Source organism: Cynoglossus semilaevis, chromosome 10, assembly GCF_000523025.1.
Source record: "Cynoglossus semilaevis isolate Cse_v1.0 chromosome 10, Cse_v1.0, whole genome shotgun sequence".
NCBI classification, from domain to species: domain Eukaryota; kingdom Metazoa; phylum Chordata; class Actinopteri; order Pleuronectiformes; family Cynoglossidae; genus Cynoglossus; species Cynoglossus semilaevis.
In genome coordinates this window covers 14,406,435-14,421,001 of record NC_024316.1, presented here as the reverse complement: position 1 = coordinate 14,421,001, position 14,567 = coordinate 14,406,435, and the positions used below count along the sequence as shown (strand labels likewise).

Here is a 14,567-nt window from a genome sequence, read left to right as displayed (position 1 = left end):
ACGTTCCTGCCATCACAGGCAGGGGGAGTGGATCTTAAAGGCATTAGTATGAAATCCAAGGTACTGAGTCAAAGAGATGAAGAACCAAACAGGACACACTGAGGTTCTTTAAAAAGTTCCTGCTCCAGGTGGCTGAAGGTTTTGCGATTTTAGGTACATTTTTTTTAAATCATTCACATTATTTTATCGTGATGTTGTATATGACCTGTGTTCTTTTATTCTCCGACAAGACGTGGGCAGAGTTAAGAGTTTAAAAATCGCTCCCAGGAACACATCTGTTTACCTCAAATCACAGTGACTTCTAGGTTGCAGTCTGTGCTAACGTGGAAGTAAAGGGGGAGGGGGGGGGCAGAGGGGGTAGGAACATGGAGGAGATGGATGGTGTTGCAAGGAGCAGAAAATGGACAACGGTGATGATTTATCAGGGACTTGGCGGAGGAGGGGTGTTATTGGGGTTTGCAGCCTGAGGGGGGAGACGTTCAGATCAGCTGTCTGCAGTCATGAGCCTGCTGCTCTCCACCATTACATCATCTGCCCCGTGGAGAGGATGTGGACAAAGAGAGGCAGCAGCCCAGCCTCAGCTCCTACAGTGGAGCCTATTGTACAACAGTCCCTGAGCACTGATGCTGCAGAACTCTGCCACTCTTTTATTGCTGCTCAAGGGTTTCTCCAAACAACACCTCGTTTGGTGAGAAAACTCTGAAACATGCAATAAGCAATAAAAGACTCCAATTTAGTCAAACTCCCCCCACAGGAGGTCAGTGCTGAGCCTCGAGTGCAAGAACAGCAGAATGTTTATTTTTGGTAGCGTACAGTTTCTCTGTCAGTGAGTGATCCGTGACACTCGATCTGACCAGATCCCGCAAAAACTATCCCAGAATCAAGAGGATATTTTTAACGACATCCAATATTTCCTGTGTTTACCAAAAAAAAAAAAATCAATATGAAATAATTGAGAATGGATTTCCTTCAGGGATTAGTTTACAGAGTGATGTTGCATCATCTCCATTTAGAACACACCAGTCGAGGCACAGATCCTCTGAGGCAAAGAAAAAAACTTCACATTCCTGGTCCTGAGATAAACATCTCTGCTAATGGATGAGCAGAAAGTCTGAGGAGGTTGTTCTGACTCTGTTTTAAAATGGTAAAAAACAGAGAGTGAGTTCACAAACGTGGAACGTTAGAGTCGACCTCAACCTGGTTTTCGTTGGCTTTTTGAGGGCAGCAGAAACAAACACCAAACTGCCATGTCATCAAATTTTAGAATGAGTCATGCTTAAGTTTACCATCCAACAGAGCTGCTCCAGTACAAACTGTACCAACAGATGTTTGCTACACATTTTAAATCTTCTTGAAGATTGAAACAGTCTTTCATCTGCTTTGTGTTGCCTTCTGTCGACAAACTTTCGGTAAAAGTGCAACCCCAAAAACATGTCCTATGCTTTACTGTGGTTCCCAACGTCATTTCCAAATGACTGCTTTGAAAACAGACTCTGATTTATAAAAACAGCCAATATTTTACGTTAGCTAACAATAGCTAAGCCGATATTTTACGTTAGCTAACAATAGCTAAAAGTTAGCACAGAAACACCTAAGCAATAATAAAAAAAAAGAAATCTGTTATGACTGTTGAAAGAGGGAAGGAAAATTCCCCAAAAATAGTTCCAAATACTCCACATGTATTGAACAGTGGCTAAAAAAAACACTACAAAAACACTAGAGACAGGCCAATAATAAAAAAATATGGTAATAATAATATTAATAATGATGATACAAATATCACTCCACGTGGGCCAAACAGAAACTGTCAACTCTAAGGGGCCATGTTTGTCCCCAGACTGGACTTTGGACATATACACTGTTACCACAGTTACCATAGTAACAGAAGGCGACGGCAGCTGGATCTGGTCTGACTGTCGGTCACACGGCTGGTGCTGTGGTTAAAGGCTGTGACCAGTAACATTAGTACCTAATGTGCGTCTTAAAGCCTCATAAAGGCTTGTAATGTGTCCTCTGTGTCATAAATGGCTGCTCTGTGTGGAGAAAGCACAGCATGGTCGTTGTTAACATTTCACACCTCAAGTATGAGCGCTTTATATTTTACGTGCCTTAAGGGAAATACATGACCGGACGTAGAATGTCTCCACACAACGTGGTCACAAACAACAACCATCAGCCCTGGAGGTCATTAAGCCGAGGCCTCCAGTCTGTGGTGCTGGTGGATGTGCGAGTCAGCTGAGTGTGTTCCCGCTCACTGATGAAGAATAACGATGTGAGGCTACACCATGTGACTACAGCATGACAGCAGAAAACTCTGTCAGAACAATCATGACATTTTTCCCTCTTTTCTTTGTAACTTAAAACCAATCATCATCGTTCCACGTCTTCAGAATGGAGGCTTATTTCACAGTTATCCAAAAAAAGGCTTTTTATAACCTTCAAGTTTAAGTTTCATGAAGGTCGAGGTTTGTGATGATCTGGAAGATGATCTGGAATTCATATGGATTTATTTACCAAGATATAAAGTATATTTGTTTTGGGACAGAACACTGTAAATATGATGCATGTCTATACAGTATATAAAAAAAACCCCGATCCAGTCCTATTTAGAGGAAAATAGAACATAAAACACAGTTGCAGAGGGTGGTATCCAGGTTTCTCCAGCTGTATCTCCAATTTTATTTGACAGATTAAAGGTTTTTTTTATTGATCTACTTTAAGGCCACATGGAATCTCATTTGTGGCTGTAGTAGCAGCAGTGGCTCACAGGAGCTGGCACTGGGAACAAAAATGTTTTAATAAAGTCTGGTTACGTCTGGCTATCATTAAAATATTGCCAGTTTGCATTTTTTCCTAAACATTCACAGGCTCCTATTTTAGAAAATATTAAAGGTACAAACAGCAGTTTAAGTGAGTGATCTTTTAGGAAACAGCACAGGTTAGCTTCATGTTGTTTAAATTGTGGGAGTGGACATAACTGCTGGCTCCTAAACCTACAACATGACAACTTCCTGATGTTTCAGTGCGTGGACAAAAGAGCAGTGGTGCCGAAAACATGACGTACAATACAATGTTTTGTGGTCAGTGAGATATGATGACAGACAGAAGATAAACTTTCCATAAAATATAAAAAGTAGAGGACTGACCTGGTCACTCAGGTTCTCTCCCTTCTCAAACATCATCTTCAGGCTGTTGAGTGGCACACTGGGTTTTTCACATTCAGGCACCTCAGCTGCTGCTGCTGCTGCTGCTGCCCTCTGCAGGCCCTGTGAGTCTCTACTGGCCTCCATGTCGCTCAGGTCTTCTGGTTGTGCCGCCTGGTGTTGACTGATTGGAGAGTGTGTCTCTGGATCACTGTCCTCACCCTGGGAGAGAGAGCTAGACTTCAGGACGTCACTCCTAGGCTCCGTCAGTTCCCTGGAAGTAGGCTGGTGGCCTGGTGGGTGGGTCTCAGGGTTGTTGGGACGGCTGGGTGCGTTCTCCTGAGTTAGGGTTTTATGGCTGGATGACGGCTGCTGCTGCTGCTGCTCCCAGCGTTTCTTTAAAACACTTAGATTCCCGCTGCGAAGTGTTGGAGACACAGGTTCTGCAACCTTTGGAGAGAAATGAAGGAGACAACCACGCCTTTAATTTCTCTGAGAAATTCAAAACCTGACATGTAGAGCGTGACTCAGAGTCTAAGGTTTTTCCAAATGCAGAAACAGTAAAAGCGGAAAAAAAATTTGATACCTCCATAGGGTCATCTCATCATTACTATTTCTGACCACAACATTTTAAGGCTTCACTTGTAGAACCTCAAAAAGTGTTAAAAAAGTTGCATCAATATAGACTAAAATCTCCAAAATAAAATAAAGACAGTTTAATGCAACACAAGTCAGCAAAAGTGTCGTTGGCTCAGCAGTTCATTCATTATAAAAAAAAAAGCCTTAAAGTCAACATGATGTGGTATTAATATAAGGATTGCAGCCCATCAGCATGAGTCAACCGACACATAAATCAGAGTAAATTAACTGGTGAGTAGTTTTCTATTAGTTAAGTGAATCAATGAACCAAATCACATGTCTGTCACACATGGAAAAAAGAAACTTTGAAGAAAACAGTATTCAAGTGTCTCTCTCTCTCTCTCTCTCAGTACAGTAACCTCTCCATGAGAAATAACCATTAGCGTTAGCTCTTACGTGAAGCTCTGTGACTGACTGAGGGATGCTGTCCAAACTCCCAATCTGTTTCTACTTTTCCTATTAGATTCCATCATCCTGACAATGAAACTGCTGAATGAAACTAAAAATAACACCAACTCCAAAAACAACAGCAGCAAAAAACACCCAACAACACTGATTTAACGCTGGTTCCGAGCCACAACTTTTAGAATAAGACAGAAATGCAGCAAAGACAAAGAGGTGCTCGGCGTGCACGCCTATCAGCCCCGACCTGCTGTACACAGAACACAAAGGCAAAATGAAGCGCTGAGGAAAAAAGACCCGGCTTTTGTTTAAACAAAGTAGAGAGCATGAAAAACCTGAAGAGACCTGAAGGTGATGACCCAGCTGTCCGGTTGGCGATGTGCGTTTGCGTGAGTTTGCGTTAGTGCGTGTGGGTGTGTGTCGGTGCGGAGTGCGTCTGCTGGCCGGCTGGAAATGTTACAAGCTGTCCCAGATGTGAGAGCCTTGAGAATGCATCTGAGCGGCATGAAGTAACTAGCCCACCCCCTACAACACGGAGAGGGGAGGAAGGAGGGAAGGAAACCGAGAGGGGAGTGAGGGGGCGAGGGGCGGAGAAGGAAAGAAAATCAGAAACAGAGAGAGAGAGAGTCAGTGAGGGAATGAGGGAAAATAAGTCCAGGAAATGAGTAAAAGGTAAAAGGGAGAGAAACTTAAATAGAGGTTAGTACAAAGAGAAACCCACGACGACTGAACCAGGTCAAATGATAACCAGCTCCTGTTATCTGGTCTGGATCACAGCAAAGTCTGATGTTAATGTTTGGAATTAAAGCAGAGAGATAATCTGATCACTTCTCCTGAAAAAGGTCTGTAAAATTCAGGAGAAAGAAAGATTAAGATTAAAAAAAAAGAAAGTTGATTCCCTGAGGATAAAGATTAAGATAAAAAAAAAGAAAGTTGATTCCCTGAGTTGGACTGTCATTCATTGGTCAACAGCGTATGACAGAACTACATGTTGGGCGTGTCCTTATCTTTCTACTCCAGTGTACGTGTCTCTATCTACGGTGTCCACTCCAGTGTGTGGTCAAAAATGGGTGCCAACATCCTGGGTTTGTTTTACACCTATTGTCTGCCTCGTTCTCTCATTCTCAGCAGCAAAAGTCAGCACAGTCGGGGGGATTAATCATGCAGGAGGCAGGACATTCGACCACTCAGTCTCTCAACCCTCCGCAGAGTCTCCTGCTGAGTTCTCACATGAGCTCACTCAGACGTTAACCAGATATTACACCAGGGAGTTTGCAGAGTCATTCCTGAAAAATGTCATGAGTGACCTCCGTAGTAGCTATCTGCAGTCAAACATAAAGGATAACTGTGAGAGAAAAAAATTCTTGTCATTTAGCAACAGTTTGCAAGGAGAAAAGGGATTCTTGTCATTTAGCAACAGTTTGCAATCCAATAAAAATAACAGCAGATATACCTGTAAGAAGAAAAAAAGCCCTCTGACCCAGTAACTCCCCCACTGACCTCACAGAGACAGCAGTAAAATGCCTCCCCAAACAGATCAGGTGGGAGGGAGGCATCTTATTACCACTGCAGCACAACAGCAGATGCCTTTCAGTACACTGCTGATGTGTGTGTTTGCATGTAGATCACAGGCCAGTAAAATAAGACCCAGTGCCTTTGTCTGTCCCATGATGCCCTCAAATATAAATAACCCCCTCCCTAATCTGTTACAACTGGAAATCTGTTAAAAAAAAATCTGTTAAAAAAAAATCCTTAAAAAAAAAACTTAGTATCACATATTTTTCCTTAAAAAAAACTAAAAAAAAAAAACTTAGTATCACATATTTTATATATGTCAAAGTTATATGCAGCTACTGTACACACACCTACCTTATATGCACACATATACATTTACAAATATAGACACATATCCTGTATAAACATATATATCTACATGTGTTTATCCCTACTCTACCATACTTCCTGTGTAGCTTAAGAGAATTTACTGAAATACTGTGCTGCTTCATTTAAAGGTTTTTTTTAAAATATTATTTAACATTATATATTTAAGGAAACATGTTGAACTAGCACTGGTCCTCCTAATTATGAAACTTAATTGTTGTTATTCAAAAATAGCTATGAAATATAACAGCGTGCAGTGATAAACTTTCTTTGTCACATTTATCTCTTCATTCATGTCTTAGATTTGACAAACTGATTTAGTTCAGTAAAAAGTAAAATGGACAAAATAAAAAAAGGTGGATTCCCCATATTAATTACATTGACCTACCATTTTCTTCTTGTCTGCATTTCCCTCCTCTGCTGCCATCTGATACCTGAGGACAAAGACATGTGGTGGGACAAACAGTAAGAACCAGAAGACACTAATGGAGAATAATGGCAGAGCAGGTATGTGCACAGATACACCCACACTCAGGAAGTTAGTCTAAACTGTCCCTGCACTTTTACAAAAACAGATGATTCCACGGGTTACGGTGAATGTGGACGGAAAATTTTCAACCCACTCAGTGGGTTTTATGTGTTTCCATTAATGTTAAAACCCAAACAGAAACCTGGTCATTTTTGCCTCAGCCAACAATTGGATTAATTACACACATTAACAGAATCTTCAGATTATCTTAGCAACAAAATGACAAAACCGTTGTTTTTTTGTGCCAGTCGTCATCATTTAAATTGTTATTTTTGTAGTTATTTATATTTTGAATGTATTTGCTTTCTTAAATTGTTCTTACAGGAATATGACCTGTAAGTACTGAGTACTGTAAGTATTGTTTCACAGTTTTTGTAACTAATATCCAGGTTATGTGAGTTTTCTTTCCGATGAGATCCAAATTATCAGGGCGTAAATAATCAGTTCTTCACAGTGTCTACAGTGAAAACTTTCCACCCACAGTCACAGAGCCGCACATTCTCCCAGTGGTCAAAGAGTGTAAGTGCAGAGAGGAACCATCCATTCATGAGCCAAGTTTTAAAAACTACATAAACAAAAGTATTGGGCTAGATACTGCTGGAGGTTTTACTATAAACATTAGACAAGGTTTTAATGTCAGTTTGTAGCTTTTATGCAGCTCAGTTTGTACTCTGTCTTAGCAGATTTCAACAAGATCCCAAGCTTTTGACACCAACTCACACAGCGGTGACTAAAGCTTAGTTTAAACAGAGAGCCTTAAACAGTCTGCTCTGATAAAGGCAGAAGTACAAAGAGTAATCAACACTATTTACTCTCAAAACACCCCACAGGTGTTGGGATATATTTCAATGTGATTTAAATAGAATATCTCAACCATGTGATGATGTTCATTTGCAATTCATTCTCACCGATGGTCAAAGTGGAGTGAACGATTTTTTTTTGGACTATGGCTGAAAAACCCAGGCACATAACACACTTCATTGCTCCCCAACCAAATTCAACAGGTGGTCAAAATAACATTCCCTTGGCTTTTGTCAGCCTCAAACATCCTGTTGGCAGCACGGGACATCAGCCCACAGAACACATTTCCAATGCTCCAGAATCTGGTGGCCGCGTGCGTCAAACCACTTCAGTACTCAGTGATGTCAGCTGCGCTTGTCGACGTTCGTTCATGGAAACCAATGGCAGTTAGTTGTGTTGATGTTAATAACAGAGAAGGTTTGAACCTCTGGAGTTGCTTAGTCAGCAGAGTGCCACTGAACCCAACTCTGGAACTTTGTACTGTATGGCCTGTCTCTAAGTGACTGAGTTACAGCTGTTTCTGAAACCCTACACTTTGCAATAATATCATTAATGGTTCACTGTAGTGAATCCAGGAGGAAAGACAGCCGGTAAGGACTCATCTTGGAATCAGGGACTACTTCAATAAATTGATAATAATAATCATCAATAATAATTATCTTTCACGGATAATAGTGTATTTTTGGGGCTATTTAAATTTGGGGCCTTGGGCCACATGCGCCCCACACGCGACCTCAAAAACTGAGACCCTCGCAATTGGCGAGTAATCCAAAGTTTGCACAGCAAAACAAAGTATTAAACCAGAAGTCTCGTAGCCAAGCAACATACAATCCAAACTGTGCATCACATGCGTGACGAGAAGTGTTAGCAGATTAATATATAGTTACATGTCGCTCTGAAAGCAACATAAATTATTGACTAAAACTCATTGTTTTAATCCCTGCAGGGACTAAAAAAAACTACTTGTTTAGTTCGTACATGTTTATATGTTGCATTATGTATATTTGGGTATGGAAATTATGAATTAAATTTTTTTTATATGTTTTGGTAAGTTTTGTAGTTGTAGACCCAATAGACTTTTGTAGTTTGAAAATCCAGTCATGCTAAATTTGAAGTTTAAGTTCTGCATCTACTTTGATTTGTTTTGTTACACATAATTAAGTATAAAAATGCCTCTGCAGTAACTGGTTGGGACTAATGGTGCGACAATAACAGTTTCACAGATAAGAGGGAAGCAACAGCTGAGTGGGACATGGACGCACTGTAGCGGCCGTGACCTCATTTCTTATCAGGACGCAAAGAAAAAAAAACAAAGAAAAAAAAACTGGGTGAGGTGGAACATATGAAAAAAGAGACACTGACTGATCTGCTGAGTGGCTGACAGTAAATTATTCAAGAGAGAGAAGGAGACAGAAAGAAGGTGAGAAGTTACTGACTTGGAGAAGCGCTCAGCGATGGCGTTGTTTTTCCCCCGAGCGTTGACGATGGACAGCTCCTTGGCGGTGACCCTCAGTGACTGCGATGCCCACTGTCTGCGGCTGAAAGGCGCGACGGAGGCCATGGTTTCTGAATGTTTGAGTTATGGATCTGCTGGTCAGCGTCTCACGAACTTGAATCTGACAAAAGAGAGACAGGAAGGTGTCTTGTTGGTTTTTGAGCAAATGTGTGGCTGTGGCTGTGGGTCCCAGCAGCTTTTCCTGTGCTTCATTGTTCCATAAACTCCAGCTGAGGCAGAAACACTCTTCCTGTGCATTTAAATTTTTATGACACCCCTTCTCCCACTGCCAAGTAAAAGTCACACTCAGCTCTTTGTGTGTGGTTAAATAGGCTTTGCATCAAAAAAGGTGCCACTCAGGGCTTTTATATCGGTACAAAAACTCACCCAGAAATCAATATATTTTATCAGACAACGCATTATACCACAGCCGCAGAAACCAGGCCCCGCTGTCTGAGTCACAAAGTCAATACAGCGTGTCACAGCCACTGACCATCTGTTCTCTGTGTGACTCTACTCTAACTCAGCCTGGGGGCAACAACCAGCAGACAACAATTCATACCCCGGAATCAGACAAATAAACTTTCACAACACACACTATAAACACCTGTCTCCACCTGCAACTCCTCAGTCCTGAGGACACGGACGTGCAGACACACGTTGCAGAAGCGTCATCGTCAGCCGACAGACAACCGTCACCTGTAGGTTACGTTCACTTCAGGTGAACTGAAGAATGTAGTGGATGAGCGGGCGGATGACGAAGCAGCCGCCTGGGTTTCTGCCCCGTAACTAAACATCACTCAGCAGGTGGGACATTGTGTGACGATGACTTGTCAGGACTCACTCTGTTCTAACAAACAGTTTCTTTTTGTACTTTAATTCTGAGGACATTCAAACGACACTCACCAAACACTAAAACGGTCCACGTCGTTAAATTACTGGAAGAAACTAACGATATTAAACCCCAGTCAAAATAAGTAAAAGAAGCATCTTAAAATTGAAATAGTTCCAATGAAAATGTACTTGAAACACAAATCATCACTCTCACCGTCCACCTTAAATTTCAGTGTCGCCCAACAACTACTTTCTAGAAAGCTGATGGGAAGAATTTTAACCTAAAGCTTTGTTTAGGTTAAAATTCTAAACAAAGCACCGTAAAAAATTGATCCAAATCATGTCAAAACCTCGTTTTCAACACTTCCACCAAACCCCACTGGAAAAACCTGTGACTTGCCCTGAGGACAGTCAGCAAACAAACAAAGAGCAGAAGGTCTGGAGGCAGATTTCTGCTGTTAAAAGATCAAAAGCAAAACAAGGGACCTCTGTTTCCCACTTCACAGGAACACAAAGTTTCCTGTTTTCCAAAATTTCAAAACTATATCCAGTGAATGAGAGAGGAGAGGGTCTTCGACGGCAGCACATTCCAAACAGCACTCACCTGTGATTGTCTCAGCTGCTTGACTCTGTGACTCTGTGGCTCTGCTCTGTTCCCAGGATTCCACTACTGGCACATTTCTTTCTCTTTTTACGCCCCAGCTACTTTCATCGGCGCTTTTGTGCAGACAGGGAAGTAGGAGGAGCTCCACTGCTCCCATTTAACTCCTCTCAGCCAGTAACGAGGCAGGACTCACTCCCACCTGGCAGGTACAGGCTCTCTGCTTTCACTCCTATCAGCAGCACTGGTGCGCCCAGCCTACGTGCAAATGACATGAAGGCATGTGGTCGCCCTCAGTGTCAGGGGGCAGAGAGGGAGGGAGGGAGAGAGGGAGGTGGAAGGATAGGGGGAATCCCACGCTGAATTCCTGGAAACAGACTGAACTGCCGGCTCCTGGCTGTAAGTTCTTCTCACAAGGTCAGGAGGTTGGAGGATGTGACTCACTGACTCCAACGAGAGAAAGAGGGAGGTTTGGAAGAAAAGGAGAGGAAAAGGTCTTGGCGAGACATTTTAATTAATTAATCCATTTATTATTATTATTAGAGAAATAATAATAACTTGTCAACGATTAATAGTGGTAATACTTCTTATAGTCATCAGATTACTCAGTTCCTTTTCGATTTTTGTCTTTCAAAAAAAAATCATCTGCTCATATGGCTTCATCAGTGTGTGTCCGTGATGGTTTGAGGTTCAAACACAACACAACATTAGACAACAGGATGAAGAGAACATTGGAACCTTTTTGTTTTACCTGTGGATGCACTAGTGTTTGGCCACAGTCGATAGTCTGAGATTTTTACCTTCACCAACGTCACATCTTTTAAAAGTGATTCACTGAAATCCTGATCACATGATGTCTGTGAAGAGAGGCCTCATCCCACGTCAGAAAGTCCCCGAAGTTCTGAGCATTTCACAATAAACGCTATCACTTACAGTATTTACTCTCAAGATTGTCTATTAAACTGTAATTTTTTCTTTCACTTTTAAGGGTGTAACATTGCACTAAAAAAAAGTGATACAAAGCATACGGAAAGACGTGTTTTTATTTTCACTTTCTTTACTCGCATTAATGATGTACTTCTTTAACCTCTCCAGTCTGAGAACTTAAATGTTATATCTGTCTAACCTCTTACGCCCCTCGGCTAAGCTAACAAAAACGCGTTTATATTTTAACTCTTGACCTTAACTGAGAAACACAAAACGCCAGCTATTAATTATCCATTACAGAGTAGGCTAAACCTAACAACATTCAACTCTATATGTGTATTTTAACTTACCTTCAACTGTTTATCAGGAACATCTATCATTAATTAGTTATCTTATTATTTTTGTGGCAGTGTTGTGCCATTAGCAGACAGTATCCTTCCGCCGAGTGGTCGTATACGGCGCAATAATACCTAAAACAAAACAAACTAAAAAATCACTCCGCTACTGTATAACATCTAGTTAATCTAACCAAACGGTTTGATATTTTAATGTAGTTTTAACAAAAACGGTAAAACAAATTTTAACCGTAGACTTTAACTGTTTTTGGGTTTTTTTACATGTTCACATTTTTTACATGTCGTGTTTTTCATTCCAGCCAGCAACACATTAAGAACAGATTGATTTTCGCGCAGGTGAAATTGTCTTATTAATCTCTAAATAATAATTCAAATGTAGATTTAAAAATGAAATACTTTCCTCTATGTGTCTGTCTGTTACGGTTAAACAGTACAGAACGTAGAAACTTCTCGTGGTTAAGTTAGATATTTTACTCGACACTTGAACATACTTTTTTGGTGGTTCATTTGAGTGCGATATTAGTCCAGCAGATGGCGATGTGGCCAAGTTAGACTAAAGGTTGTTAGCAGTTCATCGTTTAGTCACTAGATGGCAGAAAATATCTGTCTATCTATCTATCTATCTATCTATCTATCTATCTATCTAAAATATACTTGTTTAACTGCAATTAATATATGACGTGAGTATGTGAGTGTACCACCTCTACAGAAGAAGGCTTAAACGTCAATGGTCAGGAAACAATGATGTCACAAAGCTGAAGATAACAATAAACAATTTTAAGTTTTAGTAAAGAAATGCACTTAAAAGATGAAGCAGTGCAGCTGCAAGGCCAAACTAGTAAAGCTGAGAAATATGACAGTGCATGGTTGAAATAAGTTGACTTTACTGTTCATCAATGACAGTTAGAGCAGAGTCACACCAGCTGCTGATCCCGTGTTCATAATTCCCAAAAACCCAGAACTGCACTGCATGTAAAACGCAAAGGAACATTAGTGAAGAAACTCACTGTATTTATTGACACATATTTACACACAAATACCAATTTCCACAGTGTTCAGAGTCTGTTGGACTCACTGGTTTAAATGTGCTGGCAGCAGTTCTATCATACGTCAGGGTTAGATGTGTCTTGCGTGTCTGTTCTGGTATGTGTGCTGCTGCAGACCACATCTGATGCTTGTTTAACCCATAAGGGAAGGTGGGCCCCCAAACAGTAAAACAGTTGGTCTTGCTTTATGGTGTTCTGACCTCCCCCAGCAGCCCCCGCTCCTCTTCCCCTCTGTGCTGCTAACGTTCAACTTTGGCCTCCTGAAGCATAAAAAACATAAAAACCAGACACTCATACTGAAGGAAAAACTGACACAGTCAATGCAGCTGCATCTAACTGAATAGTACAATATGAGCAGGAAGAGTACTCAGACTATTAGGTTAATATCTATAGATGACATTTATCTGTTATCAATGACTTTTAGTTAATACCCAAAAACGTAGGTCTGTAGGCCATACATTTCATCAGCTTCATTTTACTATATAATAATAATATATAATACAGTACTATATAATGTTACACCATGTTAGTCTTCGAGCTGTTGTAAGTGGACTAGTAATTCACTGTTACACAATACATGTGAGAATTATGAGCACATCTGGGTTTTTCAATGTGAAAACACACAGCTATTCTGTGTGTGTGTGTGTGTGTGTGTGGTGTTGCCAGTTCAGGGCCTGTGGGCCTCATGGTGACTACGGCTTGGCTCTAACAAGGCTGGGTATCATTTCTGAGTCTTTCAGGTTAAAGATATCAAGTCACACATTTTTACAGTACAAGAAAGAAGCTTTCGTAAATCTGTACCTCACTACGGTACCCTAACAAGAATACGTGTGTGTGTGTGTGTGTTTGTAACAACTGTAAGGACTCTGGCCTTTTAAAGAGTGAGTTACATATAGATTTACAGACACAAAAGCACATATTGTAAGCAAGAGGGAAAGCAAAGGAACATATTTTTTTCTGAATTTGGCTTTGAGGGGGGGTGGCGGTGTGTATGAGTGTGCGCATGTGCGTGAATACATGGGGCGTTTAGCTCGACTTTTGCTCCAATTGGAAGAAAGGAACACGACTGGAATCTGCACCTGGACTTGATTAGGTTCCACAACTGCTTGAGATACTTGGATCCTTTTTTACTAGGTTGGGCTCAAGAAAAAATGTTTTAAAAAAAGCCTCGTTGAGTGGTCTGGATCCAGGTTCCCATTCATCTGTTGGCCATGACAGAGACAGTCAAACACAGAAGCAAACTAAGAAGCTAACATTTATTTGTGTTTTATCTGTAACTGGAACCTGAACTCTGACGGTCAGAAGGAATGTGGCAGTACAGTGGTCCACAAACATTTTTCTGCAGCAACTCCCTTTTGTAGCTAGAACTAATGTCCACCCCCCACATTCAGACATTCACAGCTATTGCTTCAAAACACAGAGAATCTTGCAAATCTGCTATTCTCATTTAAGGAAGAAAGGAAGGAAGGAAAGTGAACTCTTTGTCATTGTGACACAGCACCACTGCACACAACCAAATGTGACCTCTGCTTTTAATCCATCACCAAAGTGAACAGTGGGCAGCTTTAAGCGGGGACAGTGCCGTGCTCAGAGCACCGCAGTTGGTGGACTCGAACCTGGAGAGCAGTTCTGTACCCCTACAGTGGTCCTCCATGGGGGCACGCCTCCCACTTTGGAACCCACACTGATTAAACAATTCCATACCAATGTTTACTCCTGAAATCATGTGTGTGTAGGTTTGATTCCACTCTGGAATGTTATGAAAACCCATACTCATGCTTACACAATAGAATAATCTTCACAGTTCCTTAGTTTGACTGTTTAGCTATTTTAATTTATGTAAAAATAAGAAACAAAAAACATCTAAATGTTGAGCACAGTATTATCTAAAAAATGACTCTCTTGTGATGTCT

The 14,567-nt window shown here is 41.0% G+C and overlaps 1 protein-coding gene across 2 annotated transcripts in view; it reads right to left on the bottom strand.

The window, feature by feature from the left end:
* Window positions 1-10,594, bottom strand: part of lima1a (LIM domain and actin binding 1a) — a 21,718-nt gene extending 11,124 nt beyond the window's left edge. For both annotated transcript variants that reach the window (XM_025059761.1, XM_025059762.1), the window contains exons 1-4: window positions 10,329-10,594; window positions 8,832-9,011; window positions 6,454-6,499; window positions 3,147-3,593 (exon numbers count right to left, since the gene is read on the bottom strand). In XM_025059761.1, coding sequence (XP_024915529.1) covers window positions 3,147-3,593; window positions 6,454-6,499; window positions 8,832-8,956 — 618 coding nt within the window. In that variant the 5' untranslated portion in view covers window positions 8,957-9,011; window positions 10,329-10,594. The remainder of the gene's footprint in view (window positions 1-3,146; window positions 3,594-6,453; window positions 6,500-8,831; window positions 9,012-10,328) is intronic.
* Between the last annotated feature and the right edge of the window lie 3,973 nt (window positions 10,595-14,567).